This window comes from Platalea leucorodia, assembly GCF_965183815.1.
Source record: "Platalea leucorodia genome assembly, chromosome: W".
Taxonomy (NCBI): Eukaryota; Metazoa; Chordata; class Aves; order Pelecaniformes; family Threskiornithidae; genus Platalea; species Platalea leucorodia.
In genome coordinates, this window is record NC_138859.1 from 42238007 (window position 1) to 42263967 (window position 25961).

The following is a 25961-nucleotide window of genomic DNA, read 5'->3' on the forward strand; positions in this document are numbered from 1 at the left end:
ACCCTTGCAACTGGATCTGCTAGTATATACCACTGGAGCAGACTGTAATACAAGATCTGGGCTTAGTGGGCAAAACTACTAGGATTGGTCCAATAATAACCTCTATCAGCAACAGTAATTTAATCTTAAATATGTAAATACAATATATAAGCAAAGCAAATGTAATGACTTTTTTGGCTTTAACTGGTGTTTATTCAAACATACCATCATGTCTGAGAGGTAGATGGCACTACAACTACAGTTCTCTTGCCTTATACCATAAGGGCTGTTGTAAGGCTGCCTAAGATTAAAGGAATCACTGTTTAAGGAAATGTTTAACCTTTTTTAATAATAAAAAAACCCATATAATTTTGGTAACGAGCTTTTTTAATTTCTGAAGTTTGAGCTGGAGTTCATTTAGAACTTCAGGTCAGGAAAACACTTAATACCGCAATGTATTATTATTAGTGAAAAAAACAGTAGTACTGGTTAAAATGAGGGAATTGTTTTTCTTTGAATCAAATATATGGTTGTGTATAGACTTGGAAACAGTTCCAAAAGCATGCTGCTCTGTAGTATTCATTTTAACAGTTTTTACCTGTATACTACAGACATTTCCTCATTTAATTTTCTGATTGAACTCTAATTGTAGTGTATTTTGTGAAAGTGAAAAGTTAAACTGCAGTTGAATAAAATGATTCAAAGCAACTGACTTGAGGAAAAAGAAATTACTTTTGATGAAGATTTATTATCATAACACATTTTTCTTCTACATGCATCGATGATAAACAGCAAAATGGCTAGGTATCTTAATGGCATGCAGTGTCCGTAACATCCTTTGTGAAAGCTGAAAAGTACAAGTAAATATGCTACTAATCTATTTGAAATGCTGTTCTAGTAACTTTGGGAATGGGGCTGTGCTCCAAATTTGAGCATGTTTTGTTAGGAAGATTCCAACTAGATATAATTTTCTTACCATACCTACAATGCATCACTTCTCTGAATTGAGAACAGTCATGAAAAATGTCCATTAAAAATGTTCTCTTCTCCAGGCTGAACAACCCCAACTCTCTCAGCCTTTCCTCATAGCAGAGGTGTTCCATCCCTCTGATCATTTTTGTGGCCCTCCTCTGGACCTGCTCCAACAGGTCCATGTCCTTCTTGTGCTGAGGACTCCAGAGTTGGATGCAGAACTCCAGCTGGGGTCTCAGGAGAGCCGAGTAGAGGGGCAGAATCACCTCCCTCAACCTGCTGGCCACACTTCTTTTGATGCAGCCCAGGATACGATTAGCTTTCTAGGCTGCAAGCATGCATTGCTGGCTTATGTCAAGTTTTTCATCCACCAGTATATCCCCAAGTCTTTCTCCTCAGGGCTGCTCTCAATCCCTTCATCCCCCAGCCTGTATTGATACTGGGAATTGCCCTGACCCAGGTGCAGGAATTTACACTTGGCCTTGTTGAACTTCATGAGGTTCACACAGGCCCACTCCTCAAGCCTCTCAAGGTCCCTCTGGATGGAATCCCTTCCCTCTAGTGAATCAACTGCACCACTCAGCTTGGCGTCATCTGCAAACTTGCTGAGGGTGCACTCAGTGCCACTGTCTATGATGTCGTTGATGAAGATATTAAATAGTATTGGTCCCAGTATGGACCCCTGAGGGACACCACTCATGACTGGTTTCCACATGGACACTGAGCTGTTGACTGTAACTCTTTGGACACGGCCATCCAGCCAGTTCCTTATCCACCTAACAGTCCATCCATCAAACCCATATCTCTCCAATTTCGAGGCAAGAATGTTGTGGGGGACCATATCAAAGGCCTTACAGAAGTCCAGATAGATGACGTCCATAGCTCTTCCCTTGTCCACTGCTGCAGTCCCTCCATCGTAGAAGACCACCAGATTAGTCAGGCACGATCTGCCCTTGGTGAAGCCATGTTGGCTGTCTCTAATCACCTCCCTGCCTTCCATATGGTTTGACATGTTTTCCAGGATCTTTTCCAGGCACAGAGGTGAGGCTGACTGGTCAGTAGTTCCCAGGGTCCTTCTTTTTACCCTTTTTCAAAAATGGGCATGATGATGTTTCCCTTTTTCCAGTCACTGGGGACCTCACCTGACTGCCATGACTTTTCAAATATCATTGAGAGTACCTTGGCAACTACATCAGCCAATTCCTTCAGGACCCTAGGATGCATCTTGTCAGGTCCCATGGACTAGTGTACGTTCAGGTTCCTCACGTGGTCTCAAACCTGAACTGCTCTTCTCCTACAACAGGAGGGACTGCTTTCCCCCAGTCCATGCCTTGAGGTTTAGGGACTCAAGACATGTGGGAAGAGAGATTACCATTGAAAACTGAGGCAAAAACCTCTGTTGAGTACCTCAGCCTTCTCCATGTTGGTTGTCACCAGTTATCCTGTCTTATTTATTGGGGGTGGGTACATTTTCTTTAATCTTCCTTTTCTGGCCAATGTACCTGTAGAAGACCTTTTTATTATTCTTCACATCCCTTGCCAAAATCAGATCCAACTGTGCCTTAGCTTTCATGGTCCCATGCCTATGCATCTGGGCAGCGTCCCTATATTCTTCCCAGGATGCATGTCCCTGGTTCCACTGCCTACGCATTTCCCTCTTGTGTTTTAGTTTGACCAGGAGGTCCTTACTCAGCCATGCTGGTCTCCTGCCTTCCTTGCCTGATTTCTTACACGTGGGAATCGATAGTTCTTGTGCTCTAAGAAAAATGTCCTTGAAGAGCTGCCAGCTCTGTTCAGCTCCTTTGTCCCTGAGGGCAGTTTCCCACGGGGTCCCATCCACTAGTTCCTTAAACAACTGAAAGTTTGCTCTCCTAAAATTCAGGGTCCTGACTCTGTTCTTCACTTGGCCCATAGCTCTCAAGATTGTGAATCCCACCAGGGCATGATCACTGCAGCCCAGGCTGCCACCAATCATCTTGACCTCTCTAATTAATTCATCTGTGTTGGTGAGCAAGAGGTCCAGTAACCCTTCTCCTCTGGCTGGGCTGTCTATCAGCTGGATTAAGAGATTATCCTTGACACACTCCAAGAGTCTCCTGGACCGCTTACAGCTTGCTGTGCTGGTTTTCCAGCAGATGTCAGGGTGATTGAAGTCCCCCAGCAGGATCAGAGCCTGTGATTGTGATGCTTCGTGTAGTTGAAGTAAGAATGCTTCGTCAACAAGCCCCCCTTGGTTGGGCAGCCTGTAGTAAACACCAGCCATGAGGTTTCCTTTGTTGGGTTGGCCCCTAATTTTTACCCATAAGCTCTCAACCTGCTCATTGCTGTTTTTCAAAGACAGCTCTGTGCAGTCAGTCCATTCTTTTACATAGAGGGCAACCCCCCCGCTCCTCCTTCCTTGCCTGTCCCTTCTGCACAGTTTACAGCCATCGATTGCAGCGCTCCAGTCGTGCGATTTGTCCCACCACGTTTCAGCAATAGCGATTAGATCATACCTTTCTAGCTGCACAGTGGCTTCCAGCTCCTCCTCTTTGTTACCCCTGCTGTGTGCATTGGTATAGAGGCACTTCAGCTGGGCTATCCACCCTGTCACCTTTTAGAGGAACATGCCCTAATACCTTTGAGGCATTTCACAGGTGTTTCCCTGTTGGTTCCTAATACCTCAGCAGCCCCTGGCTCCTGTCTGGTGCTCAAAACTCCATCCCCTTCCCCCACACTAAATCTAGTTTAAAGCCCTCCTTGTAAGTCTGGCCAGCTTGTTGGTGAAGGCCCTCTTGCACCACTTGGTCAGGTGAATCCCTGGTGAATGGCCCAACTCTTTTGCACCCCCAGCCTACTGGCCTTTGGCATTGGGGTGGGGGTTGGAGAGACAGCCTTGATGCTGTGCCAGCACTGCTCAGCAGTAGCCAAAACATTGGCGTGTTATCAACACTGTTCTAGCTACAAATACAAACCATAGCACTTTGAGGGCTGCTACTGGGAAAGTAAACTTCATCCCAGCCACACCCAATTCTTTTTGCAAGTCAAAAAAATCCTCTTCTGTTTAGCTGTGTGCCATGCCAAGAATGGCTTTTTCTCTTGAAGCATCATGCTGTCCACCCCATAATATTCTGGCTGTGGAAAAGGGTCTACATGACTTTGATTTTCAGCAGCGTCAAAAAAATGGGGGGGATAACCTTTGCAGCCCGCAATTCCCAATGCTTGGGGAAGGCTGCTTAGTTTCATGGGTAAAAAACTGTAGAGAGTCTATTAAACGTATACTCAGACTGGGTACTTCTATGTACATGAGTTTACCACCTTGGGTGATTAATTGCACGTCCATTTTTCCTTTCAAAAGCTGGCTAATAACGAAGTAGCCATCATAGCCTTTGGCATTATGTGCTAGGAAAGTGTAGCCCCAAAACTCTGTGTCCGTAAACAAGTGAATAAAGACCATGAGACATGTGTCCCCCTTAAACTCCCATTCTCCTTCAGTTTTCCTTTCCACCCCTTCTTCTTCACCCCAAAGGGCATTTGGAGCTGACTCCATGGCAAAAATGTAGTTCGGGATATGTGTCCCAGTTTCTTGCATACGTTCCATGCCATAGATAATATAGTCCTGCCCTGCTTCTGGAGTTTTGGTCATGGGCATGAAACACTGATGCATTATAGATCTGTTCATAGCACATTCCACCCTCCCAGCCTTTACATTCATGATGGTTATCTACATAGGCCTTGCACTTCTCACAGAAAATCATAGCCAAACAATCGGTTTGTTCTTTAATAGCCAGGGCTGTGAATGGATAGTGCTCCATGAAAGGATAGTTGTGTTGTATCCAAAGCAGTAGCATTGCTAGTTTCTTAGGTTTTAGTTTTTAGGATGTCACCTACATACTACTGTGACATGTGCCCTCAGATGTCTTTGCCTTCAGCAATACCAATCATGCAGTTTGTTAGTAAATTATCTTCTTGTCCGGTAATTTCACTCAGTAACATTCAAGCACTGCTTATGCCATTATCTCTATGGGTATTGTATGGTCTAATTGTTAAAATCTATCTTGGTTAGCATATTCATAGCAAGTTGAGCATCTATATTTTTATTTTGTGAGTTAACAATGATTTGGATTTTCCAAGGTAGGTTCATGTAATTGCTTGACATATTTGCACTCATCTAAGAACATCTAGCATTGTATTTTCAGGCTTCCCATTGATACACCTGTCTCAAAGGGGGAAAGGGATCTTTGTGCAGCATTTAGCGGGGCTCATTGAAAGAGCTTTAAACTAGATTTGAAGGGGGAAAGGGATAAAACCAGGCTTGCTAGTGATAAGCCATAGGGCAGCACGCCAGTGTTTGAGAGATGGTGTGCTAGCGAGGTCCTTAGGTCTGCTCCATGATTTGCTGAGCACTCTGGAGCACATTTGAAATTTCTCTGTACTAATGCGCACAGCACCCTAGCCATCTCAGTGGAGGTAGGGGATGGAGATCCACGCAGCAGCAGCAAAGACGCAAGGGGTTTGGATGTGTTAGAAACCACAGAAGCACCTGAGACCAGTCACATAGGAATTAGGGCTTCTCCCCCCAAAAAGGCGGCAGGAGCAATAGCCCAACTGAAGTGCATCTACACCAATGCAAGCAGCATGGGCAACAAACAGGAGGAGCTGGAAGCCATTGTGCAGCAGGAAAACCATGACATAGTCGTCATCACGGAAACATGGTGGGATGACTCGCACAACTGGAGTGCTGCAATGGAAGGCTATGAACTCTTCAGAAGGGATAGGCAAGGAAGGAGAGGCGGTGGGGTAGCCCTGTATGTTAGGGAGTGTTTTGACTGTCTAGAGCTTGATGATGGTGATGGAAGGGTCGAGTGTTTATGGGTAACAATCGGGGGAAGGCCAACAAGGCAGACATCCTGGTGGGAGTCTGTTATAGACCACCCAACCAGGATGAAGAGGCAGACAAAGTATTCTACAAGTGGCTGGGAGAAGTCTCACGATCGCTAGCCCTTGTTCTCGTGGGAGACTTCAACTTGCCAGATGTCCGCTGGAAATACAATACAGCGGAAACAGTCTAGGAGGTTCCTGGAGTGTGTGGAAGATGATAACTTCCTGACACAGCTGGTGAGGGAGCCAACTTGGGAAGGCGCCCTGCGGAACCTGTTGTTTGTGAACAGAGAACAACTTGTGGGTGATGTGATGGTTGGAGGCCATCTTGGGCATAGCGATCATGAAATGACAGAGTTTTCGATTCTTGGCGAAGTAGGGAGGGGGGTCAGCAGAACTGCTACCTTGGACTTTCGGAGGGCAGACTTTGGCCTGTTCAGGAGCCTGGTTGAGGGAGTCCCTTGGGAGGCAGTCCTGAAGGGCAAAGGAGTCCAGGAAGGCTGGACATTCTTCAAGAAGGAAATCTGAAAGGCACAGGAGCAGGCCATCCCCATGTGCAGAAAGAAAAGCTGGCGGGGGAGAAGACCGGCCTGGCTGAACAGAGAACTTTGGCTGGAACTCAGGAAGAAAAGGAGAGCTTACCACCTTTGGAAGAAGGGGCAGGTGACTCAGGAGGACTACAAGGATGTTGTGAAGTTATGCAGGGAGAAAATTAGAAGGGCCAAAGCCCAACTAGAACTTAATCTGGCTACTGCCGCAAAAGACAATAAAAAATGTTTCTACAAATACATAAGCAACAAAAGGAGGGTTAAGGAGAATCTCCATCCATTATTGGATGTGGGGGGAAACATAGTGACAAAGGATGAGGAAAAGGCTGAGGTACTTAATGTCTTCTTTGCCTCAGTCTTTAATAGTCAGACCAGTTGTTCTTGGGGTACCCAGCCCCCTGAGCTGGAAGACAGGGACGGGGAGCAGAATGAAGCCCCCATAATCCAAGGGTCAGATCATCCTGAGTGCCATCATGCGGCACGTACGGGACAACCAGGTGATCGGGCCCAGCCAGCATGGGTTTATGAAAGGCAGGTCCTGCTTGACTGACCTGATCTCCTTCTATGACAAGGTGACCCGCTTGGTGGATGAGGGGAAGGCTGTGGATGTTGTCTACCTGGACTTTAGTAAGGCCTTTGACACTGTCTCCCACAGCATTCTCCTGGAGAAACTGACTGCTCATGGCATGGACAAGTGTATTCTTCACTGGGTAAAAACCTGGCTGGCTGGCCGGGCCCAAAGAGTTGTGGTGAATGGAGTTAAATCCAGTTGGCAGCCGGTCACAAGTGGTGTTCCCCAGGGCTCAGTGTTGGGGCCAGTTCTGTTCAATATCTTTATCAATGATCTGGATGAGGGGATTGAGTGCACCCTCAGGAAGTTTGCAGATGACACCAAGTTGGGCAGGAGCATTGATCTGCCTCAAGGTAGGAAGGCTGTGCAGAGGGATCTGGACAGGCTGGATCGATGGGCCAAGGCCAACTGTATGAGGTTCAACAAGGCTAAGTGCTGGGTCCTGCACTTGGGTCGCAACAACCCCAGGCAATGCTACAGGCTTGGGGAAGAGTGGCTGCAGAGCTGCCTGGCGGGAAAGGACCTGGGGGTGTTGGTTGACAGCCAGCTGAACATGAGCCAGCAGTGTGCTCAGGTGGCCAAGAGGGCCAATGGCATCCTGGCTTGTATCAGGAATAGTGTGGCCAGCAGGACCAGGGAGGTGATAGTGCCCCTGTACTCGGCACTGGTGAGGCCGCACCTTGAATACTGTGTTCACTTTTGGGCCCCTCACTACAAGAAGGACATTGAGGTGCTGGAGTGTGTCCAGAGGAGGGCAACAAAGCTGGTGAAGGGTCTGGAGCACAAGTCTTATGAGGAGCAGCTGAGGGAGCTGGGGTTGTTTAGCCTGGAGAAGAGGAGGCTGAGGGGAGACCTTATTGCTCTCTACAACTACCTGAAAGGAGGCTGTAGTGAGGTGGGGGTCGGTCTCTTCTCCCAAGTAACAAGTGATAGGACGAGAGGAAATGGCCTCAAGTTGCGCCAGGGGAGGTTTAGGTTGGATATTAGGAAAAACCTCTTCACTGAAAGTGTAGTCAGGCACTGTCACAGGCTGCCCAGGGAAGTGGTTGAGTCCCCATCCCTGGAGGTATTTAAAAGACGAGTAGATGTGGTGCTTAGGGACATGGTTTAGTGGTGGACTTGGCAGTGCTAGGTTAACGGTTGGACTTGATGATCTTAAGGGTCTTTTCCAACCTAAACGATTCTGTGATTCTATGATTCTATGACACCATTTTCTTTTGGCAGGTTACAGTCTCCTTAGAGTTCTGAGGAATAAAATGGCCCACTTTCTTACTTATAGAATGGTAATTCTTTTGAACGATGTCATCCTCCTAATTCCCTGGAGACCTCAAACTGCTGGGTAGGCTTGCACAGCCACCAATTAGTTGGGGTGACCGTCAGGGCTGCAGCCTAAGCCTGCAGGTGAGCAGAGCAGGCAGCAGCCCAACAACTGACAGAGTGTGTTGCCCTTTTCGTGCAAACTGCCGACACCACTCCCAACCGAAGTCACAGTGTTGGCCTTTAGCGCTCCCTAGCGGCCGGTTATATGCGGCTTCCCGGGGTTTGAACTGGACATGGGGACCGCCAGCACTGCCCAACTCTTGCCCGACCCTCTCGCAAGACCTGTCGCCTGCTGGCCGGACTCTTCACAGCCACAGCCCAAGGGTGTCAGAAACCCACTCATACCCCTGTCAACCTCACAGGTTTCCTCAAACTACATCTTGTTTTATTTCTTTTTAATGATTAATGTTCTTGTTATTAGTCTGTAGAAGCTGCTTGGTGAAGTATTTGGAGGAAAACAACACCTGTCCAACATGTCGGATTGTTATACACCAGAGCCATCCATTACAGTATATTGGGTAAGTGTGCAGTATGAAAGGAAAAGCACAACTAGTTACTCTCTGGGCTGTACGAACCTCTCATATACAGCACAATTTCTCTCTACATTTTTTTATTTGCTTATCAATATTTTAAATATATATAAAGAAGCTTGATTAGAAGATAGAAGATTTATATAAAAGAGGTAAGGTATTGAATTCTGCTGTGAATTTGCAATTCTTTTGAAGCAAATCCTTTTCTCTTGAATCGGACAAGCACAATAGACTTTATTCTTTAATTCCTGAGTGAAGTTTAATGAGATTTGGTCATTTCCTGTTTTGGATGCCTGGATCATAAAGGTTGCACATATGGAACACCTACATGAATTACACTTCTGTTAAATCTTCAGAACAATGACTGGCAGTTGGACAGTGGTTTTCAGTGACTGAGAGGGTGTGTTCAAAGACTTTGCAAATACACAGCATTATTGTTGATTTAGTCTTTCAAAGAACTATTTAGTTCATAGGTGCAGATGAGAAAGTTGGTAGCAGAAAAGTTATAGTGGCTTCAACATCTTGAATGGAACAGCCTCTGAAATATTTGTGCCTACTTCTTTCCATTCCCATACAGGGCTCCCTTACTGTGTGACCTAAAATGAACAGGGTGTTGTACCATAATTTCCTTCTTTTTCAGTGTATTTTCTGTTTATTTGTACATTACCTTTCTTTTTCTTCAACAGTTTCCTCTCATTTTAAACATTTCAAAGGTATCAGTCAAATGTTTATACCACCTGACTTGGCCGGATGTCCTGGTTTCTGCTGGAATAGAGTTAATTTTCTTCCTAGTAGCTGGTATAGTGCTTTGTTTTGCATTTAGGATGAGAATAATGTTGATAACACACTGATGTTTTAGTTGTTGCTAAGTAGTGCTTACACCAGTCAAGGACTTTTCAGCTTCTTGTGCCCTGCCAGGTGCACAAGAAGCTGGGAGGGGGCACAGCCAGGACAGCTGACCCAGACTGGCCCAAGGGCTATTCCATACCATATGATGTCATGCCCAGTATATAAACTGGAGGGAGTTGGCTGGGGGGCAGTGATCGCTGCTCGGGGATGGGCTGGGCATCATTCAGTGGGTGGTCAGCAATTGCATTGTGCATCACTTGCTTTGTATATTATTGTTATTATTACTACTACTACTACTATTATTTTACTTTATTTTAATTCAATTATTAAATTGTCTTTATCTCAACCCACGAGTTTTTCTCACTTTTACTCTTCCGATTCTCTCCCCATCCCACCGGGGTGGGGGGAGCGAGCGAGCAGCTGTGTGGTGCTTAGTTGGTGGCTGGGGTTAAACCATGACACCGGATCTGCACTAGAGATTTGTACCATAACAACTTTAATTGATAGAAATGTATTGAGACAGTGTGTTAGTATTACAGATAGCTGCTGTATTTTGTGTAGACTCTTGTCTACCTCTATGCAAAGTTTCCTTTCATTTGTGGCACTGCTTCAAATGTGCATGTCTCAGTTCTAGTGCAGCTTTTGAAGAAGTGGCTATAGATAATGAATTTGATTCTTTCTCCACTTTCACTGAGAATTGTGCATGTCCTATAAAAACTTTCTGAATTGCTCAAAACTGAGTCCCCTTCAGGAGTCAGAAATAAGATAGGTTTTTCTTATACTTTCCGAGAATGATGTAGAGATTGTACTAGAGTGTATTTTGAAATATGACAAAACAGTAATGACAACTTCCATCCTTATGTGCTGGATCAGTCTGTCTTTTTTTGTTCCACCCTTTTTAGCTAGATGGGATTATGAGCTACGTGATGTTGCTCTTGGGTAAAATGCTGGATTATAAGAGCAAACGCAAATTTTCTTTCCTTTGTTCTCTTTGTTCTCGCCTTTTTTTCCCCTATAGGCTTTTTTCCGCCTGTTTTTTAAAAAGCCCAGTATGGATAACTAAACAACCTAGCAACATGAGAGATTAATTAAAAGGGATAAGAAACAGTCTAGTTTCTAGAAACAGAAAAGTGTCTAGTGTCTAGAAACAGAAAAGAAAAAAATGCTTTTGTCAAAATTTGCAAGGAATTTTGAGAGTTATGTTACTGATACATATGCAGGTATATGGCATCTCTCACAGGATGCCATCCTTCGCGTCATAAAGACCATCCTTCCTAGCATTTCTGTTAAACTTTTGTCAATTTAACTTTTTTCGGTTCTTGTCTTAGCCTGAACCGTATCTGCATTCCTTTCTTGTTACTGTTATCTCATGTTTGATATTTCAGTTATCCAAGATAAATATTTTTATTTCTTACCAGACTTCAGAGGTTTGTAGAGTCAATTTAATACTGAATCTCTTTAAGAGAAATGTTTTGAATCAAGATGGCTAATTTAAACCTTCAATTTTTCTTTTTTTTCCTGCTAGTCATGATAGAACAATGCAAGATATTGTTTACAAGCTTGTGCCAGGCCTCCAAGAAGGTAAGTTTTCTGGTATGACCTATTTTTACTGAATGTTAGGTTTACACATAGTTCCTTTACATTAATGAAAGGAGGAAGTGAGGAAAATGTTCATGGGGGGATGAAAAATACCGTCTTCACTTGTTCCAGTTCTAGCACTACTTTTCCGCTATACTTCAGTGCTTTTTTTAATTTTAGACTTGTACTAGCAGTGTTACTGAAAAAAATTCAGAAATTAAAATGCTGGTGTTATTTCAGGGAAAAGTAACATTATATAAACCTAAATAGCACTACAACTTTTTCATGTTGGCATTCTATAATTTGCATACATTCTTCTTTAATAAACTGTGTACATATTCATGTCTTTTTTGACAGCTTTGCAGAGTTCTCAGAGGTAGAATACTGATGTAGCATAACTTTTAGTTTCAGTGAATTTTTCTTCTCCTAAGATGTACTTAAATCCTTTGCTAGCAGGTACCTTTGCATTTGTGTTCTTATAATCTACTTTGATAATGAATCTGTTGAAATAAAGGAATGCTTTATAGTAATTGTTCAGTATTATTTTTCAGTGGTGTGTTGCTACTTTTATTTAAGTAGCATATTTCAATTCAATTAAGCTGTCAAGTGAAGACATTATCGTACATTTATAAGCAAGTTTAGGTAAACAGATTATTTTAAAATTATTTCTAGGATATTGAAAATCAGAAATATGGATAAAAATTTAAAACTGATATTTTGACAGAAATATTGAAGGGGGAAAACACAAAGTATAGTATAGTATTTAAAATTTATTTTATATGTAATAACAGAATGGTGTAATAATAGCTCTGCAAATGACTTGGTAGTATTCTGACTCTCGAGAATAAGATCTGGGGTAACTTGATTATGGCAACAAGAGTAGAGAAACAGCAAAAAGTGCAAATACCACTTCCTGCCTGACAAGCTGCTTATACAGAACAGAGGAGGGTTTTGGAATACCTTGATAAATATTGTGCTAGAACATTACATAACTAATATTTAAAATTTTAAACAGCGGAAATGAAAAAGCAGAGGGAATTCTATCACAAACTGGGTATGGAAGTACCAGGGGACATCAAAGGGGAGACATGCTCTGCAAAGCAACATCTAGATTCACATCGCAATGGTAAATGGTCTTATGTTTATTCTGTCTTGGGATGGGGGTGCAGACTGCCATTAAGCTGTTGAAAAGATCTGTCAGAGGTAGGTGTCTAGCTAATATTTACTAGCACTCATAATTGTTGTATAATATTGTACAAGGTTTGCTTGTGCTTATATATTGGACTATATACAAGAACTCACCACTTTGAACTAACCATCTAAGTGCAGTATTGTTTTGCATCACACTTGTTTATAGAATGTGTTCTTTTAGCTGGCTGTAACGTGTTCCTGGTGAAGATCTTCAGTAGTATCTATGTGGGAACTCTATGATAAGAAAAGGTTACTTTTTATCCCAGTCCTGAATTGCATTAACTTCAGAAACTGCTGATGTTAACTGTAATTTTGTGATAGAAATAGTGTGGTGGTTATACTTAAAATGTATGTGTGTATGTTTATCCAAGGGCAAAAGAATTCTCAAATTTGTGACTGTCAGGAGAGCATATCAGTTTTACAGAATAGTGAATGAGCCCTGACAAATTTGTAGCAAGGTGTCTTGAACTGATTTTTTGGGAAGCTTTGGATTAGTGTCCACATCTCTGCTACCAAGAACAAAGCTGCTTTCCAACTTTTTTCTTGGTTAGAAGAGAAGCTGATCATGCTCTGACAAGCCTAATTACTTAAAAAAAACAAACCCAAACAAAACAAAAAAAAAACCCACAGTTGCTTTTATAGTCTTGACTTTGTTTCAGGATTACCTGTCATCTGATATGTCTAATTTAATTATTGTAATGCTCTGCTTTCTTCTGAAAGGTGAAACTAAACCAGATGAAAATTCAAACAAAGAAACTTCTGAAGAAAAACAGGAAGAAGATAATGACTATCATCGAAGTGATGAACAGGTGGGCTTACTTCTGATATAGGGCATTTCTTAGTTTTATTTTGTATTTCCACTTTATCTTTAAATTATTATTTTTCTTTGAAACTTTTTTCCCTCTGACAGAGACAAGATACAGTGTGCTCCCATGCTTTTGTGTAAACTTGAGCTTCATCTTTTTTATTTAGGTAGCTGTGGAGAGATTTGGTTTTGAGAATTTCATTAAGGTTTGATAGTTATAACTATTTCTGAGTTTCCTGAGTATTGGCTAAACTCTGTGTTGGCTTTCATCTCAACTACATTTCAAGTCATTTGGGCCCTTTATCTGAGAGTCTACTCCCATGCCACTCCAGTGCATCAGGATTGAATATGTTTCAATAATTAGAATGAAAAGTCTTTTTTTTACTTAGTATTTAGTGACAAGTTTTAAACACAAAACCTGTTTGAGTATGAAACTTGCTATTGGAATACACAAGTCACTGCCTTCATGTTTCCCTGCTAACTGTGTCCAAAGTAAATTAAATTTGGATTAATTATTTTCCATTTAATGATAGTACAATGGTAGTATTCAGATGGATTGTACTTTGTACTGGATCATATAAGTGCACAGAATAAAACTTATCCTAAAGAGCTTAGACTAAATAAAGAAAATAGATGATTGAGAAAAGAAGAGGGAATTGAAGCACAGAGATCAAAAGGCCATTTTTTCCCATATAATCTTTTGTATTTCAAAAATTTGTTACATCATCTGCATCAGTAAATTTTAAAGTTAAAAATATTTTTTTAAAACATGCCTTAAATATTAAACTATGTTACTGGGTTCAGAGGTTAGATTAGAAATAGTCATTAAAAAGTGATAATGGTTTTGTCAGGGAGCAGCAAGGGCAGGCTGCTGCTCCATAGGGGCAGGCAAGCCAGGAGCCAAGAGTAACAGCAAGGCAGTCAGGGCACTGACCTCACTAACAAGGGGTGCAGTCCCACAATACCTGAATAAGGAGAGCATAGCAGCTCTGGTGACAGTGACCAGATTCAGTCACAGTCCAGTGATCACCAGGTAAATCTTTAGTGATGAGGCAGGTCCAAGGTTAAGCCAGAAAGTGAAATCGGCAAGTCAAAGTCAGGTCCAGAGATGATAGTAACCAAGGTCATACACAGTCCAGTGATCACCAAGTCAAGTCCATAGTGATAAGACAGGTCCAAGGTTAAGCCAGGAAGTCTAATCTGTGGGTCAGGGTCTAGGCCAGGCATGGGCATGGCTGCAACGTAGCTCATGCAGGGGGACCAACCAAGGGAGGGAGCTTCAGCTTAAATGATGCTGCTAAGTGGAGCAGAGTGAGCTCACACTGAAAATTCTTCAAGCTTTTTCTCAAACATCTCTTTCTACACAACAGTTTCATGGTCATACAGCTGCTTATCAAAATTGGCCCTGAGCTCAGGCAACCAAACTCCCAAGGGAGAGGGGAATGAGCTCAGGGTCCTGACAGGTTTTCATATTACATATTTCGCTTTGGCCTTGACCTAGGCTTCTTCTGAACTAGTTGTAACCTCTGCACTTAGAATAAAGCTCTGGAACAAGGCAGCCCTAAAGTTCTGCCTTGAACTTTTGTCCAGATCCCTTTTGAGTTGAATGGTACTTAACAGTAAGCTGACAAATTACTAGACAGCCTTTTTTTTAATGACACTGCATTTTGCTTTAAAGAATACTGGTATTCTACGTTTTCACCTTTTTGTTGGACTAATAAATGCTGCATGTGAAATGCATAATGGGGACTGCAGAAAATTCTGTCAACTAGCCCTGACTGTGTTTGCTTTTTCCTGAAGGTAAGCATCTGCTTGGAATGCAATAGCAGCAAATTACGTGGATTGAAGCGAAAATGGATCCGCTGCTCAGCACAAGCAACAGTCTTGCATCTAAAGAAGTTCATTGCTAAAAAACTTAACCTTTCTTCTTTTAATGAGGTAATGTTTTAATGTTTAAAAATGATTTTGCAAATTAAAGTCTTATGGATTATTTTCAAAACAGTGTCTTTCCTTCCAACCAGATTTAAAAAAAACCTGAAGCACACACTATTTCCTAATATAAAGGAACAGTAAATGGCTATTTGAGGAGCTGAATGCAGACAAATAGGTTTTTCTCTAAATTTACCTCCCCTCCTTTTAATTTAAGGATGCTGGTCATCTTCCCTTTTTTCTCCCCCTCCAATACAATGGAGATGTAGCTCTTACTGGTTCTTGGCTTTATACAGAGTTAGCAGTGCAGCTCAGTGAGTTGTTCCATGACGAGTTTTAAAACATACCAAAAGTCTTGGTTATGTGTTTTCCACCTGTGTTAAAACTGACTCCTGCAAGATGCTTTGTTTGGTGGCCTTAAATGAAGGGATACACTACCCTAGCAGAGATTTTTCACTCAATGCAGAGAATGGATTATAACACTTGGATACTTCTGAAAGACTGATTTAATGGAAAGCAGCACATATACTTTCTTCTGCTTCTCTAGTGAAACTCCGCCTTGTGTAGTATCAGCTAGTGCCACCTTCCCTGCAGGGAATACATAATTGGACTGTTCATGGGAAGAAATCATGGTGGAGGGTAAGGGAAGAAAGAGGCTTTTCTATCCTCTGCAAGTTGTGTCATTTCAGATTCTAAAACTAGAACACATAATGGCAGGCATGTGAAAACGCAGCCTCTGTTCCCTCTTTGTTGGTATTAGTCACAGTCCCCCTCCATCCAGTCTGAGTCTCAAACTGCCATCTCTCAATCTTGAAAACTTCCAAGGACAGTGATGCCATGACCTCTTTGGGCAACTTCTCCTGGTTCTTAATTATCCTTGTAGAGATTTTTTTTCTCCTTATATCCAGTCAGAACTTCATCTGTTTACATTTATGACCATTGTCTCTCATTCTCCCACCATGCACCTCAGTAAAGAGCCTAGCTCTATCTTCACTATAGGCTTCTCTTAGGTATTGGAAGGCTGTAACTAGGTCCCCTTTAAGCCTTCTCTTCTCCAAGATAAATAGGCCCAGTTCCCTCAACCTCTCCTTATAGGGCCTGTGTTCAAGCACCCTGACTATATTGGTGACCCTCCTCTGAACTTGCTCAAGTTTATCAACATTTTTCTTGACCTGGAGGGGCCAAAACTGGATACAGCATGCCAGATGTGGTCTGAGTGCTTAGTAAAGGGGAATAATCACTTAGAATCACAGAATCATAAAATGGAAGGTTGGAAGGGACCTTCAAAGATCATCTAGTCCAACCCCCCTGCCATGGGCAGGGACATCTTTCACAAGCTCAGGTTGCTCAAAGCCCCGTCCAACCTGACCTGGAACACTTCCAGGGATGGGGCATCCACAACTTCTCTGGGCAACCTGTTCCAGTGTTTCACCAACCTCATCGTAAAGAATTTCTTCCTTATGTCCAATATCTAAATCTACCCTCTTTCAGTTTAAAACTGTTGTCCTAATAGCTAAACAGCAATGACAGCTATAAATTCGATCTAGCACATTCCAATTAAATCTGTCATTATCTCGAACCCTTTGAGCCCCACGTTGGGTGCCAAAAAGGACTGTCGTGGTTTAACCCCAGCCAGCAACTAAGCACCACACAGCTGCTCGCTCACTCCCCCCCAGTGGGATGGGGGAGAGAATCGGAAAAGTAAAAGTGAGAAAACTCATGGGTTGAGATAAAGAAAGTTTAATAGGTAAAGCAAAAGACGCACATGCAAGCAAAGCAAAACAAGGAATTCATTCACTACTTCCCATTGGCAGGCAGGTGTTCAGCCATCCTCAGGAAAGCAGGGCTAATAAACACAAGGTAAAATAACATGTAAGCCATACCACCTCCCTTACTTTTTATGGATGTGATTACATTTGGTCTTGCTGTGAGTAGGAAGGAAGGGGAACTAGACTAAATAAATAGCCTCTGGAGGTAGATCTTTCAGGAAAATTCTGTGTCCCCATTCTTGGCAAATCCATGCAATAAAGGAATAGTTGAGGTTGGAAAAGAACTCCAGAGATCGGCTAGTCCAACTGCCCTGCTCAAAGCAGGGTCAACTAGACAAGATTGCCCAGGACCGTGTCCAGTTGAGTTTTGAATATCTTTACAGATGGAGGCTCCACAACCTCTCTAGGCAACTTGATCCAGTGTACAGTCACCCTTACAGTAAACAAGTTTTTTTATGTTTAAATGGAATTTCTTGTATTTCAAATTGTGCCAATTGATCCCTTCACTGGATATCACTGAAAAGAGTCTGGCTCCATCTTCTTTAATAGTCAGTCCAGTTGTTCTTGGGGTACCCAGCCCCCTGAGCTGGAAGATGGGGACGGGGAGCAGAATGAAGCCCCCATAATCCAAGGGGAAATGGTTAGCGACCTGCTACACCACTTTTAGACACGCACAAGTCTATGGGGCTGGAGGGGATCCACCCAAGGGTACTGAGGGAGCTGGTGGAAGTGCTCACCAAGTCACTTTCAATCATCTATCAGCAGTCCTGGCTAACCGGGGAGGTCCCAGTTGACTGGTGCTCGAGGACATGGTTTAGTGGTGGACTTGGCAGTGAGAGGTTAACGGTTGGACTCGATGATCTTAAGGGTCTTTTCCAACCTTAACGATTCTATGATTCTATGATTCTATGACTGGAGGTTAGCACATCTACAAAAAGGGCCGGAAGGAGGATCCAGGGAACTACAGGCCTGTCAGCCTGACCTCAGTGCTGGGGAAGGTTATGGAGCAGATCATCCTGAGTGCCATCACGCGGCACGTACGGGACAACCAGGTGATCGGGCCCAGTCAGCATGGGTTTATGAAAGGCAGGTCCTGCTTGACTAACCTGGTCTCCTTCTATGACAAGGTGACCCGCTTGGTGGATGAGGGGAAGGCTGTGGATGTTGTCTACCTGGACTTTAGTAAGGCCTTTGACAGTGTCTCCCACAGCATTCTCCTGGAGAAACTGACTGCTCATGGCTTGGATGGGCATACTCTTCACTGGATGGATGGAGTTAAATCCAGTTGGCAGCCGGTCACAAGTGGTGTTCCCCAGGGCTCAGTACTGGGGCCAGTTCTGTTTAATATCTTTATCAATGATCTGGATGAGGGGATTGAGTGCACCCTCAGCAAGACTGCAGATGACACCAAGTTGGGCAGGAGTGTTGAGCTGCTGGAGGGTAGGAAGGCTGTGCAGAGGGACCTGGACAGGCTGGATCAATGGGCCAAGGCCAACTGTATGAGGTTCAACAAGGCTAAGTGCCAGATCCTGCACTTGGGTCGCAACAACCCCAGGCAATGCTACAGGCTGGGGGAGGAGTGGCTGCAGAGCTGCCTGGCGGGAAAGGACCTGGGGGTGCTGGTTGACAGCCAGCTGAATATGAGCCAGCAATGTGCTCAGGTGGCCAATGGCATCCTGGCTTGTATCAGGAATAGTGTGGCCAGCAGGACCAGGGAGGTGATCGTGCCCCTGTACTGGGCACCGGTGAGGCCGCACCTTGAATACCGTGTTTACTTTTGGGCCCCTCACTACAAGAAAGACATTGAGGTTCTGGAGTGTGTCCAAAGAAGGGCAACAAAGCTGGTGAAGGGTCTAGAGAACAAGTCTTATGAGGAGCAGCTGAGGGCGCTGGGGGTTGTTTAGTCTCAAGTAGAGGAGGCTGAGGGGAGACCTTATCACTCTCTACAACTACCTGAAAGGAGGCTGTAGCGAGGTGGGGGTCGGTCTCTTCTCCCAAGTAACAAGTGATAGGACGAGAGGAAATGGGCTCAAGTTGCACCAGGGGAGGTTTAGATTGGATATTAGAAAAAACTTCTTCACTGAAAGCTAGTCAGGCACTGGAACAGGCTGCCCAGGGAAGTGATTGAGTCCCCATCCTGGAGGTATTTAAAAGATGCATAGATGTGGTGCTTAGGGACATAGTTTAGTGGTGGACTTGGCAGTGCTAGGTTAACGGTTGGACTTGATGAAGTCCAAAGGTCTTTTCCAACCTAAACGATTCTATGATTCTTTACTGCCCCCCCGTCGGATATTTCTACACATTGATAAGATACCGCCCTGAGCCTTCTCCAGGTTAAACAATCTCAGCTCTCTCAGCCTCTTCTCCAATGCCAGACACTCCAATACCTTAGTGAACCCTTTACTGGACTCTCCCCAGTATGTCCATGTCTTTCTTGTGCTGGGGACACAGGACTCCAGATGTGATCTCTCACCAGTGCTGAGCAGAGGGCAATAACAATCTCCCTCAACCTATTGGCAACACTTTTCCTAATTCATCTCAGGATACTGTTTGCTTTGTTTGCTGCAAGGGTGCATTGCTGGCTCATGTTCAACTTGATGTCCAACAGGACTCCCAGGTCCTTTTCTGCAAAGCTTCTTTCCAGTCAGTCAGCCTCCAGCCTGTACTGGTGCCTGGGGTTATTACTCCCCAGGTGCAGGAGTTGGCATTTTCCTTTGCTTAAATTCATGAGGTTCCTGTCAGCCCATTTCTGCAGTCTGTAAAAGTCCTTCTAAGTGACAGCAAAACCATTAAGTGTATCAACTACTCTTTCTGGTTTTGTATCATCTGTAAACTTGCTGAGGGTACACTCTGCCTCGTTGCTCAAGTCGTTAAGGAAGATGTTCAACAGTATTGGCCCAAGTACAGAATCATAGAATGGTTTGGGTTGGAAGGGACCTTTAAAGATTATCTAGTCCAACCCCCCTGCCATGGGCAGGGACATCTTTCACTAGATCAGGTTGCTCAAAGCCCCATCCAGCCTGGCCTTGAATGTTTCCAATGATGGGGCATCCACAACTACTCTGGGCAACCTGTTTCAGTGTCTCACCACCCTCATCGTAAAGAATTTCTTCCTTATATCCAATCAAAATCTACCCTCTTTCAGTTTAAAACTGTTGTCCCTTGTCCTGTCACTACAGGCCCTGATAAAAAGTCTCTCGCCATCTTTCTTATAAGCCCCCTTTATATATTGAAAGGCTGCAATAAGGTCTCCCTGGAGCCTTCTCTTCTCCAGGCTGAACAACCCCCACCTCTCTCAGCCTTTCCTCATAGGAGAGGTGTTCCAGCCCTCTGACCACTTTTGTGGCCCTCCTCTGGACCTGCTCCAACAGGTCCATGTCCTTCTTGTGCTGAGGACTCCAGAGTTGGATGCAGAACTCCAGCTGGGGTCTCAGGAGAGCCGAGTAGAGGGGCAGAATCACCTCCCTCAACCTGCTGGCCACACTTCTTTTGATGCAGCCCAGGATACGATTAGCTTTCTAGGCTGCAAGCATGCATTGCTGGCTTATGTCAAGTTTTTCATCCACCAGTATATCCCCAAGTCTTTCTCCTCAGGGCTGCTCTCAATCCCTTCATCCCCCAGCCTGTATTGATACTGGGAATTGCCCTGACCCAGGTGCAGGAATTTACACTTGGCCTTGTTGAACTTCATGAGGTTCACATGGGCCCACTCCTCAAGCCTCTCAAGGTCCCTCTGGATGGAATCCCTTCCCTCTAGTGAATCAACTGCACCACTCAGCTTGGCGTCATCTGCAAACTTGCTGAGGGTGCACTCAGTGCCACTGTCTATGATGTCGTTGATGAAGATATTAAATAGTATTGGTCCCAGTATGGACCCTTGAGGGACACCACTCATGACTGGTTTCCACATGGACACTGAGCTGTTGACTGTAACTCTTTGGACACGGCCATCCAGCCAGTTCCTTATCCACCTAACAGTCCATCCATCAAACCCATATCTCTCCAATTTCGAGGCAAGAATGTTGTGGGGGACCATATCAAAGGCCTTACAGAAGTCCAGATAGATGACGTCCATAGCTCTTCCCTTGTCCACTGCTGCAGTCACTCCATTGTAGAAGACCACCAGATTAGTCAGGCTCTTTTTCCAGTCACTTTTTCCAGTCACTGGGGACTTCACCTGGCTGCCATGACTTCTCAAATATCACGGAGAGTGCCTTGGCAACTACATCAGCAAGTTCCCTCAGGACTCTGGGATGCATCTCGTCAGGTCCCATAGACTTATGTATGTTCAGGTTCCTCAGGTGGTCTCGAACCTGATCTTCTCCTATGAAGGGAGGAACTTCATTCCCCTAGTCCCTGCTTTGAGGTTCAGGGGCTCGAGAGATGTGGGAAGAGAGATTACCATTGAAAACTGAGGCAAAAAAGCTGTTGATTACCTCAGCCTTCTCCATGTTGGTTGTCACCAGTTTTCCTGTCTTATTTATTGGCGGGAGTACATTTTCTTTAATCTTCCTTTTCTGGCCAATGTACCTGTAGAAGCCCTTCTTATTATTCTTCGCCTCCCTTTCCAAATTCAGCTCCAACTGCGCCTTAGCTTTTCTGATCCCATCCCTACGCATCCAGGCAGTGTCCCTATATTCTTCCCAGGATACACATCCCTGGTTCCACTGCCTGTGCATTTCCTTCTTACATTTTATCTGACAGTAGCCTACCATCACTCTCCAGGATTTTTATCAGCCTTTTTAACAGGCCATAATGGAGAATTATGTTGTCAGGCCCCTGAGGGCACTTAGTGGCCATCTTAATGGATACAAGGATGCTGTGCAAGATGGTGCTGAAAGCCTTGCTTAAGTCAAGGTTGACAACATCCACTCTTCTCATCCATGGATCTAGTAATTTCATTAAAGGCGGCAATCAGGTTGTTCAAGCGTGATTTTTTTTTCCGTTGGTGATTGGGAATAGCCAGCATGGATTTACCTTTGCCTTTATGTGCCCAGAAATGACTTCCAAGAGGACTCACTTCATGACTTTCCCAGGGATCACCAAAGTGAGGCTGACTGGCCTCTAGTTCCCTAGGTAGTCCTTCTTGCCCTTTTTGAAGATGGGTACAACATTTCTTCAGTCATTGGGTACCTTCCCTGATCTCTGTGACCTTCAGTGATGATAGTGTGGCCTTGCAATGACATCAGCAAACTCTTGTGGCACCCTTGGATGCATCCCATCTGGTCCCATGGACTAGTATGGGTTGAGATTTCTCAATAGATCCCTGACTTGATTCTCCTTTGCTACTGGCTGTTTGTCTCCTCCTTGAACCCTGTGTCTAGGCACAAAAAGGCCTGGGAGACCTTGTTGGTGAAAACCAAGGCAAAGAAGGCACTGAGTACCTCAACCTTATCTGCAGACACTGTCGCTAAATTGTCCACCTCATGCAGCAGTGGGCTCACATTTTCCTTGTTTATTCTTTTATTGATAATGTAGCAGTAGAAGTTCTTCTTGTTGCTCTTGATGTCCCTTGCCAGTTTCAGCTCCAGCTGAGCTTTGACTTTCCCCAAACCATCTCTGTATACCCGGGCAATGTTTCTATTTTCCTCCTTTGTAGCCTGTCCTCACTTCCACCTCCTGTATATGTCCTTTTTCTCATGAGCTCCCTGTTTAGCCAAGCTGGTCTCCTGATACATCTACTAATTTTTCTGAGTATTGGGATGGACTGTTCTTGTGCTTGGAGGAAGTTGTCCTTAAAGACTTGTCATCTCTTGAGCTCCTTTGCCCTTCAGAGCTGCCTCTCATGGGATCCCACTTACCAGCTTCCTGAAAAAGCAAATTTCTGCTCTACTGAAGGCCAGGATCTGTACTACTTGGTTTCCTCGCCCCGTTCAGGATCTTGAACTTCACTATTTCATGGTTGCTACAACCAAGGCTGCCATTGATTATCATGTCCCCAGAAAGTTCTTCTTTTTTGGTGAGTAGTAGATCCAGCTGTATGTCATTTATGGTTGGCCCATCTAGCATCTGTGTTAAAATTCCTAACACCTTTCAGAAACCTGGATTGCTTTCTTACTAATTACACCTTTTGCTTTTGTGTTTAAACTCACTATTCCACTGCAGCAATCTCTGGTTTTACAACCTACTTGGCTCTTATTGAAATGTAAGAATGTTCATTCAACAGTACTTGTGTTTCAGGAGTCCTCCCTCCCCATTTAAGGACACATGGCATTTTTGTGGAAACAGTGTATTGGTATGTCCAGTGAAAAATATGTTTTGAGGAGGAAGGCCCTAAGGATGTGAACACTTGGTTGAATGCTATAGACAAATCCTGGTTTGAATTATTTTCTGTCAGTTAAGCCATGTTAGTGGACTGCATGCACATTCTTAGCTTTCTCAGGTTGCGGTAAAGCACCATTAGCATATGTCACTTGATCTCACATTTGCTTATGAGTCCATACCGTTGCTGTTTCCAATATCAAGATCTTCCAAAGCTGACATAGAAAAGTAAAAACAACTATAAAGTATCTATCTATCTGCAAAAAAAAGCCCTAAACACTGATGTATAAGTGGGGGATAGCCTTTTAAAAATGTATTTTCAGAGTAGAAAGTTACTTGCTGGGTACTGTGTAAACAATTTTCATAGCATGTCAAAGGACAAAGCTGTCTTTACATGAGAATTGATTTCTGTTTCTTTGATCTTTTTATTGGGTCTTATCTGAAGTGTATTGTTTCAAAGCCATATTCTGTGTCTCAGTGAATTATTTCTTCTTTTTACATCAGCTGGATATATTATGCAATGAAGAGATTCTTGGCAAGGACCACACACTCAAGTTTGTAGTTGTTACTAGATGGAGATTTAAGGTATGACACAACTGCTTTTCATCAAAATTTTCATGTTCCATGTAAATCATTAGCTGACTAAAGAACAAAGTTCATAAAGCATACATCATGCAGGCCTATACTGCAATAACTTCAAAATGGTTAAAATATATATTTTAAAATGTCTAATAAATATCTTTAAAAATAGATATTTTTCTTAATTCAAAAGAGAAAAATGGGGGGAAATTTAATATATGCCACTAAGGAAAAGGGGAAGTTGATGGCAGATGTCAATTTGATAGTAATTAAAAATATATAAGGTAAAGGAGGCTGAAGCCATTGGGAGGGACATTTTTCTCAGCCATGTCAGTCAGATACAACTAATATTACTCTGTGTAGATTGTGAAAATGGTTACAATGCAGAAGAGATAAATATTCAATACATTTGTATTCTGTAGTTTGGAAGAGAGAGGCTGAATATACTCATTAAAGGAGGCGAATGAATTAACTTTGCTCCCCACTTCAGTTCAAGAGACTTGTAGTAATATTTAGTAGGCATAAACAAGGCTGGGGAAAGCAGTTGAGTGGGTCTCTGGGTTACTGGTGTTAGTTTCTTTAAACAAAACAAAACCAAAACCAAAACCCCACACAACAAAACTTAGAGCTGAATAGTAAATAATGGGGGATTCATATTGAGCATAAATTAACACTGGTGATTTATGGCCACCCAAATAAAATGGCTGTAAGTATCATGAAATGTCAAGTTGAACATCTAGGATACAAGTGACATCCAGAGAATCAGGGTGTGTGCAGTTTGGGAGTGATAACTTTGAAGAGGGGTTAGTGTTCATAATGGACATACAATAGAAGCTCCCAGGATAATAATGTGGTAGAAAGATGTGATACCTTTGGATGCATAAATAGAAGGGATGAATGAGAATAGGTAGGCAATTTTTATCTGTCTGTGATGAAATAATTAATTTCAGATTGGAAAATAGAAGGTAGGAGATTGTGGTCAGTTATGACATATTCATGAATGACCTGGAAAGGATGTTAAATAGTGAGGTGACACTGGCACCAATAAAGTTATTCAAGACAGTAAAGATAAAGGTTGGTGATGAAAGGTTGCAGGAGGCCTTTACAGTACTGGATGACCAGGTGATAAAATGGTACCTAAAGTTCAATATGGGTAAATGTAGAGATGCACGCTGGGGAAAACATGTATCTGAACATTATATATAAAAATGGTGGGCTCTGAGTTGACTGCCATCAAACAGAAATCAGGTTTCGGGGTTAGACATAAAGATATCGGCTCAGTAATGGTCCAAGAAAAACCCAAATGAAATGCTAGAAATTATTAGGAAAAGAATAGAGAGCTAAACAAGAGCACTGCTGTGCCTCTGTATAAATCCACTATTTACCTGTATCATGAAGATTTGTACAGTCATGAGTGGCATGGAAAAGGCAGCAACTGGAAACTGTCTTATTCGGTGAAAGAGATGAAGGATATCAAGTGAAACTTGTAGGTATGAGGTTTAGAATGAGCAAAAGGAAGTGATTTTGTTGTAAATTCCATTTACCCTGATAGGGGATTGAGTTGGGGGAGACACAGATCACAACCAATATTCATTAATAACAGCTTTTATAAAGCTCTTATTAATAGAATCAAGCTATTATTAATAGCAGATAACTTTATACAGTATATTCATTTATTCCCTCACACACTTGGTCATAGTTACCCAGTTGGAGAAACAGCAGGGAGACCAACCCCAGCTGTGTACTCAGAAGCAGTGTCATACTGACATGCCAGTGGCTTCTAGGTAGGTGTTCAAACAGTCCTTTATGACACTTCTCTCCCTGTTGATACCTAAGTTAAACTTATGGTATTGTCAATTTTCATTCAGTTTACATAATCACAGAATGTTTCATTAGCTGTATAATCATTATAAGCATAAACATTTTGATTCTATACTATTTTATGATTATCACAATTAATAAAACTATCCATTCAAATGTGATTAACCATACAACAGGGTGTCTTAAGAGATATACTGATATTTCCTTAAGCCTTATCCCTTAAAACTTTTTACCTAATATCTCCCCATAACATGTGACAATGATGAAATGTTTCTCATTCCTCATATAATTGTTTAGTTAACCAATATGTTCTCTTTTGTCATAAGTAAGATTACATTTACAGTAGATCTTTCCCAATTCTATATTCAGAACATTACTGAAATCAACAATTCTGTCACT

At 43.0% G+C, this 25961-nt stretch overlaps 1 protein-coding gene across 1 annotated transcript in view; it reads left to right on the forward strand.

Annotated features, from left to right (window-relative positions):
• Positions 1–25961, forward strand: part of LOC309601520 (polycomb group RING finger protein 3-like) — a gene marked incomplete at its 3' end in the record, with an annotated part of 108820 nt that overhangs the window by 68640 nt on the left and 14219 nt on the right. The window contains exons 5-10 of the mRNA XM_082334562.1: positions 8672–8768; positions 11155–11210; positions 12223–12333; positions 13119–13207; positions 15004–15141; positions 23667–23747. Coding sequence (XP_082190688.1) covers positions 8672–8768; positions 11155–11210; positions 12223–12333; positions 13119–13207; positions 15004–15141; positions 23667–23747 — 572 coding nt within the window. The remainder of the gene's footprint in view (positions 1–8671; positions 8769–11154; positions 11211–12222; positions 12334–13118; positions 13208–15003; positions 15142–23666; positions 23748–25961) is intronic.